The sequence below is a fragment of the Teleopsis dalmanni genome, chromosome 1, assembly GCF_002237135.1.
Source record: "Teleopsis dalmanni isolate 2A chromosome 1, ASM223713v2, whole genome shotgun sequence".
Lineage (NCBI taxonomy): Eukaryota > Metazoa > Arthropoda > Insecta > Diptera > Diopsidae > Teleopsis > Teleopsis dalmanni.
Genome location: NC_051846.1, coordinates 110075714 through 110083932, shown reverse-complemented (window position 1 = coordinate 110083932; position 8219 = coordinate 110075714). Strand labels below are relative to the sequence as shown.

General features: G+C 37.8%; 1 protein-coding gene across 1 annotated transcript; it reads left to right on the top strand.

The window, feature by feature from the left end:
* Positions 1–1155: 1155 nt before the first annotated feature.
* On the top strand, positions 1156–6501 carry LOC119665526. The gene has a single exon (XM_038074751.1). It carries the CDS (start codon positions 1156–1158, stop codon positions 6499–6501), a length of 5346 nt encoding a protein of 1781 aa, XP_037930679.1.
* The last annotated feature ends 1718 nt before the right edge of the window (positions 6502–8219 follow it).

The following is an 8219-nucleotide window of genomic DNA, read 5'->3' as shown; positions in this document are numbered from 1 at the left end:
GTCCTTGCAAGGCGACTTGATCTTAACATCACAAGCTGCACCCGTTGCATCTTCAAGAATTCTACTGACATGTCCAAGCCTTCTATGCCATAATTTGTAATCACATGGCCACTATGTTTTTCACATTCTTCATAGTTTAATTTATAAGAGTGTAATTTTTGTGTTAAGAGTGTTATTTTTATTAAATATTTTACAATAGTTTTATTCAAACACCACTTTCTTTCCACTTATTGCCATTTGACTCACTGATAAAATATTTGTGCATAGATTCGGAACATATTTCACATTTGTAACTGTGACTTTGCTTTTTTTATTGTCATTTATAAGTAACAGTTCTAAATCACTAACACATTCGACATTCAACTTGTTGTTGTCTGCAGTTGTGATTTGTTTGTTTTCTATAGACAATTTATTTCGTAGAATTTTTTTATTGTGCGTTAAATGATTTGTTGCACCAGAATCAATATGCCAATCTGAATTATTTTTAACATTTGTGCACAGCGACGCTAGCAGACTTTGGTTGTTTTCTCTTTTTGTTTTAATTGGACAATTCTTAGCAAAATGACCAGGTAATTTACAGGCATGACAGCGAAACTTCTTTTTCTTCGATTTGTTGTTAATTGTACCAGTGTATAAAGCACTCTCTTCATTACTTTTCACATCAAATTTAGTGTCTTGCAATAAAATTGATTTAACAGAATCGATGGTTAGAACCTTTTTTGAATTTTCGACAGCAAATACCAGCGGTTTAAATTCATTTGGTAGTCCAGCTAATAATAATGATGCAATTAACTCGTCACCAAGCTCAAGTCCAGCCGTTTTCACCTTTACTGATGTGAGTACCATAGCATTTGTTGCCGAAAATTGCGAATAATTTAAAAACCTTTGTCTGGCAATCATGACAAACAGCTGACTTGGAGACTTCGAAATTTTTAGTAAATTTCCGTTTTTCATTTTTTCTCTTTTCTTGTTTGTGATTGCTAGACAAAGGTGAGTAAATTTTTAGTTTAATTTTTCAATCGTAATATTTTACTGTAATCATTAATCATGTTACAGATTTTTTAAGCGCAAAATAAAGAGTGCTATTTAAAATTGTCATAAGAGCATTTATATACTTATTTTTACAACAAGAAATTCTTAAAAAATCTTTATAATATGGAAAATGATAATGACGTGGAGCTGCCTCTTCAAAAAGGTTTAACATCAGCAGCCATACTTGAAGTTGGAGATGCAGATGGTGATGATAAAATCTCACACAAACACAATGAGGATGATGGTCAACATAGTAGACAACAGCAGCAGCCCAGCGCCAACATTACTCGAATAAAACAACTTAAGTTGCAACAGCTAGAAGAGTCGTTGCAGATTAGGGAGAGCTATTTGCGGGAAAAATTTAAAATCCTCACTGCAGATAGTGACGACGAGGGTATCGTGGAATCACATTTGCCTGAAGTTGGGCCTCAGCTGAATGCACATCAAGCCGTAGCTGATGAACACTTTTCGCCACATGGCCAACCTCATCTACAGAGTACACCAAGGTTAGTAAATAATCCATCTCTTTATACCTTACAGATCGCTCCCACGCTTACGTCGTCTCAGCTAGCAGCGCGTCAATGCATACCGAGAGATTTGCCTACGTTCCGCGGCGATCCAGAAGAATGGCACATTTTTATAAGTGCGTACGAACAAACTAAGCAAATCGCAGGTTTCTCCGATTATGAATGTCTAATGCGCTTACAGAGGTGCCTCATTGGTAAAGCGCGCGATGTAGTACGCAATATGTTGGTGTTGCCTAATATGGTTGGAGAAATAATAAACACTCTTCGTATGTATTTTGGACGACCAGAAATTATTCTAAATAAATTAATTGAGAAAATGCGTCAGTTACCGCCTCCAAGGGGTAGGCTGGGCGATTTAATTGACTTTGCAGTCAACATTAATAATGTAGTTGCAACAATTGAGGCATGTAAGCTGAATAGTTATTTTAATAATCCACTCTTATTACATGAGTTAATAAGTAAATTAACTGAAGATATGAAGCTCAAATGGGCACTACATTCAGCATCAATAGCCGAACCTACACTTCGCGATTTTTCAGCGTGGCTCTCATCTTTAGCAAATGCGGCAAGTAGAGTAGCTACACCTTCTTTTTTAGATAAACCACTAAAAAAGGAAGGACGAGTGCACGTACATCAGACAGCTGAAATGACAACCACGGCAGTTAGGTGTTACATTTGTGGCGGCGGACATAAAATAATGGAATGTGAAATATTCAAGAACGAGCCTACTAATCAACGCTGGCGCATTGTCAAGGAAAAGAAGCTGTGCCGACAATGCTTAGGCGAGCATAGGCGTCGCTGTTTCAATAATAAAGTGTGTGGCATTGATGGCTGCAATGCACGACACCACGCCATGCTGCATTCTCGGATAGACCAATCTACGCCAGCAATATCTTTTACAGCTAACAATGTTTCATCGGATATAGTAGAACAAATAAGTTTAAGTCCATACTCAAACAAAGCGTTACTCAACAACCATAATTCATCAGTGAATAAAAACTGGTCATATTGCCGAATTCTTCCAGTTACTTTATATGGCACCAAAAGGACTATTAACACATATGCATTGATGGACGATGGGTCAACACTAACGCTTATTGAAGCAAGTCTAGCCGATGAATTGGGAAACGATGGTATCCAGGATGCGCTATGCATTAATTGGACAGGTAATATCAGTCGACAGGAAAATAACTCAAAAAGGCTCAACCTACAAATTTCTGCCAATGCTCCTCAAGCTAAAAAATTCCCATTGAAAAATGTCCGCACAGTAAGCAACTTACGCATGTCAGCAGAATCTTTTGCAGCTGATAAAATAAAACAATGGTATCCGCATTTAGATGGCTTGCCTCTAGCAAGTTATACAAATGCTGTCCCCATGCTGATTATCGGCGTAAATAATCCAAACTTAATTTCAGCACTTAAGGTGAGAGAGGGTGGCTGGCAAGAACCCGTGGCGGTGAAAACACGTCTTGGTTGGACAGTTTTTGGTGGTGGTGAATTAAACCACCGTAACAACTTAAACCTACACAAATGTAGCTGTGGACAAGAAGCTGATAGGGAGCTTCATGAGTTAGTGAAGACATTTATAGTAAACGAGAATGTCGCGGTGGCTACCCCAAAAGCAGAATTACTTTCAGTTGAGGATCAGCGAGCAGAGGAAATAATGCGCAAGTGCCAGTTACGCGGAAACCGCTACGTTTTCAATTTGCCATGGAACACCGATACGGTCGAATTGCCAAATAGCTTGCCGATGGCATTACGTCGAGCGGAGTGCTTACGTCGAAAAATGCATGGGGACCCTGAATTGTGTCAAAAGCTAAAGGAACAAATCACTACTTTAGTCAGCAAGGGCTACGCAACTGAGTTGCCACCAGAAGCAATTAACGAGCGAGGTGGGAAGATTTGGTATTTACCAATTTTTATTGTGCGCAATCTACTTAAACCGAAAAAGCATAGATTAGTTTGGGATGCTGCAGCCAAAGCTGAAGGAGTGTCACTAAACGATTTTTTGCTGAAGGGGCCGGATATGCTGCGACCACTTATAAACATATTATTAAATTTTCGTATAGGAAGAATAGCTGTCTGTGGTGACATTGCTGAAATGTTTCATCGAATTCTAGTACAAGAAGCAGATACTGATGCTCAGAGATTTCTATGGTTCAGCGAGACATTTAAAAATATTTGCGTTTATAAATTAAATGTAGTTAGCTTTGGTGCGCGATGTTCACCATATATAGCGCATTTTATTCGAAACCTGAACGCAGAAAGATTTATAGCTGAAAATCCTAGAGCAGTGTACGCTATTAAAAACAATCATTACGTGGATGACTTTATAGATTCAACAAATTCCATTGAACAAGCAATAGCATTAGCCGAGGCAGTTCGCAACATACATGAACGAGGTGGTTTCCATATGAGAAGCTGGACAAGTAATGCACCAGAAGTTTTAGCTGCGTTAAACGAAAATAGTGAACAGACGGGTAAGTCGTTTGATAATAATATCGACACACTTCCGATCGAAAAAATTCTCGGCATGTATTGGGACCCGAAGTCAGATTGCTTTAAATATGTTTTAAAATTCGTTCGTTTACGTCGTAATGTTTTTGCAGATGAAATTGTACCCACTAAAAGAGAAGTACTTCAAATTTTAATGTCCATTTTTGATCCATTGGGACTGGCAGCTTGCCTCACATCATATTTAAAAATACTTATTCAGGATATTTGGAGAAGCGGAATCGACTGGGATCAACCACTGGTACCCGATCTTATGGGCAAGTGGTTAGCTTGGGTTGCCTGCATGCCTATTTTTGCTAATATTTCTGTACCCCGTTGTTATTCACCATACATAACAGAAAGTTCATGTGATGTACAAATTCATACATTCGTAGATGCGAGTGAGTTTGCTTATGCAGCTGTATCATACTTCCGCATTAAAGATAAATATGGAGTAAGTACGAGGATCGTAGCCGCAAAAACCAAAGTCGCTCCAATGCGACCGATGTCTATTCCAAGAATGGAGCTACAAGCTGCTGTAATTGGCACACGGCTTATGAATACAATATGTAAAGTACACACATTTGATATTAAAAAGCGTTTCATTTGGAGCGATTCCAAAACGATGCTAAAGTGGTTGCGTGGTGATCCACGTCAATTTCAACAATTCGTAATGTTTCGCATTGCAGAAATTCAAGAAGCATCAACCGTCGAAGAGTGGAGATGGGTACCCACGAAATTAAATACTGCAGACAGTGCAACGAAAACAAAACAAAGTCCCGAATATGTGCAGCCGTGGGTCAAAGGACCAGAATTTTTGCTACAAGACGAGGATAAATGGCCAACTGAGGTGGACTTAGGTCCGATGAAGACCAGTGAAACTCGTGCAAAATTTTTATATCATCGCGAGACACAACCATGTTTCAATTATGAATATTTTTCATCCTGGATCAAGTTGTACCGTGCCGTTGCAAATTGGCTACTCTACATTGGGAAACTAAAGGCTCGTTGTGGCGGTTTCAATGCTACAAACGTTATTTTGACTGTTCAACATATTGAGCGCGCGAAGCTCTTAATATACAAAAGCGTGCAACAGGAACTACTTGAAGATTGGTCGACACTGAAAATGGGGAGAATAATAGAAAGGAACAGTCCGTTATATAGGTTGCAGGTGTATATGGATAACAATGAGCTCATAAGAGTAAAAAACAGAGCGAGTAACTTTACGAATGAGTGTAAACCTCAAACTGATTTTATTTTCTTACCGCCAAAACATAGAGTATCGTACCTTATATGTGCGCACTATCATGAACGATTTTATCACATCCAACATGAAACTGCTTTAAATGAGGTCAGACAATTGTATTTCATACCAAAATTAAGACCATTATTCAAATTGATGCGACGAAACTGCAACGTATGTAAAATTTCATCGGCAATACCTCAAGCGCCGCAAATGGCCTTACTTCCCCCAGCACGACTAGCAGCTTTTCAACGTCCATTTTCTCATGTGGGTATTGATTATTTTGGACCAATGGTGGTTATTGAGAATCGCAAAGCACTGAAAAGGTGGGGTGTTATAATAACTTGTTTGACTATCAGAGCCGTTCACATCGAAATCGCCCATAGTCTTAGTACTGACTCATGCCTAATGTGTTTAAGAAATTTTATTGCCAGACGAGGAGAACCTATCACCATCTACAGCGATAATGCAACGAATTTTCACGGTGTCGAGAACGTTTTAAGAAAGGAGTTAAAGAACATTGATTCCTCGGTTATGCAACACAAGCTAGCTCATCAAGGAATAGACTGGAAATTTAATCCACCGGCAGCACCACATATGGGAGGAGCGTGGGAGCGACTGATTAGAACAATTAAGACAGTGCTGTATCAAATTTCGCCATCTCAACGTTTTACGGATGAAAGTTTACGTACTGCATTACTTGAAGTTGAAATGATCATCAACTCGCGTCCTTTAACCTACGTGTCACTCGATAGTGAAGATGAGGATCCAATAACTCCAAACCATTTCTTGTTGGGGAGCGCTAATGGTTTAAAACCATTTTGTGATGCTAAGAGAATCGATCCAAAGATGTGCCTGCTACAATCTGAGATGTTTGCAAATCAATTTTGGCGACGATGGGTGCGTGAGATACTTCCGACATTAACGCGTCGCGGCAAATGGTTCAATAAAGTGAAACCCATTACGGTAGGAGATGTTGTGCTGATAGTTGATGAAACGGCTAAGAGAAATACTTGGGTAAAAGGCATAGTTATCGAGACAACTGTAGCGAAAGATGACCAAGTAAGACGAGCTAAGGTCAAAACAACAAAAGGCTTTTTGGAGCGCCCTGCCGTAAAGCTGGCCATTCTGGATATCGGCAAAGTTGACGCAAACGACATTGGGGTCGCCTGCGGGGAGGAGAATGTTGCCGAAAATTGCGAATAATTTAAAAACCTTTGTCTGGCAATCATGACAAACAGCTGACTTGGAGACTTCGAAATTTTTAGTAAATTTCCGTTTTTCATTTTTTCTCTTTTCTTGTTTGTGATTGCTAGACAAAGGTGAGTAAATTTTTAGTTTAATTTTTCAATCGTAATATTTTACTGTAATCATTAATCATGTTACAGATTTTTTAAGCGCAAAATAAAGAGTGCTATTTAAAATTGTCATAAGAGCATTTATATACTTATTTTTACAACAGCATTTATATATTCCTGTATTGATCGAAAGTTCGACAACTTCAGTTGCACCAGTTGCTTAAGCAACTCAACCTTTCTGGTCAAACCTTTGTCTTCATATGCTTCCATTAAGCTATCCCAGGCTTCTTTTCAACAATAATTCCAAAGTTACTTGGGTCAATCATTAAATATAATTCAGTAATTGCGCGGGAATCAGTCTCCTTAACAGCAACAGTTGAATTCTCACTTACGCCTGCTTCAATGTGCTTCCAGAGTCCTTTAATTACCAGGTACGATTTCGACTGTTGTTTTCAGACGTCGAATTTTTCTCTACCACGTAATTTTTCAAAAGGAAACGACAGCATACTAGAACTCATTTTTTCTTTTTCACGACAATTAGCAACAATTAGCAAAAAAGACACTATTATTAATTATATTAGTTATATCCGTACACAACGTGGCCTGTTGTGTACAAATAATAACCTGTTACAAATAATAGTTAAAGCAGCAGCAAAACACGTGTTGCAGATTCGGTAGTAAAAACGGAAATAAAAACTTTATTAATATGACTTTAGAACATTGTACAGTATTTATGCAAGGTTGCATTATACAATATTTATGCATGGTTGCATTTCTATAAATTATATCCAATACATAATATTCCTTAAAAAAAACAACAATTATCGGTTGCAGCTCTTCATCGCTCCATGTGAGTACATTATATTCCACCGCATTTTAGAACATTTTGTCGTTGCATGCAGTTCAATTTCAGGAATTATATACCAAACTAGCGAACCGCACTCGAAACGGGTGTATTCACGACAAAAATCACTTTCTTAATGAGTTAATAAAATTGTATTAATATATTTTTATTGAAAATTCTATAATATAAACAAACGAAGAAAAAAACCACCACCGGAAACAAATTACGATAACACACAGGTACCGGTTTTATGCAAAATTACTGGAATTCTTTAAACCACACTAATTAATTGCATTAAAGATTTACTCATTTTTATTTTACGTCACATTGTTTTTATTTAATTAAATTTATTATTTTATTTTAAACAAAAAAAAAAATTTTTTTACGAGAAAGAATATAACATAAACCCGAGATGTAAACAAAACATAAAACACGGCAAAAGCGCACGAAAACATAAGTACACGAGAACACAAAAAGCACGCGAAATCACAATAGCACAAAAATTACACTCGAAAACAACTACCAACAGAATATTACATGTAACCAGAAAGATCAACGTACCAGTAAATGTACCAGTACGGTACACCGAAAAGCTCCGATCGTTTCGATGTAAAAGTACGTACATTTCATGCGATCGACGACGTGTGTTTTTACTTTGTAAGGGACAAGTACGCTGGCTCATTCAGCCTACTGGTTAATTAAACCAAAACCTGGCTCATTGAGTCAAATTATTATTTGTTGTCCTGGCTCATTCAGCCAAATTATTGTTTGTTATCCTGGTT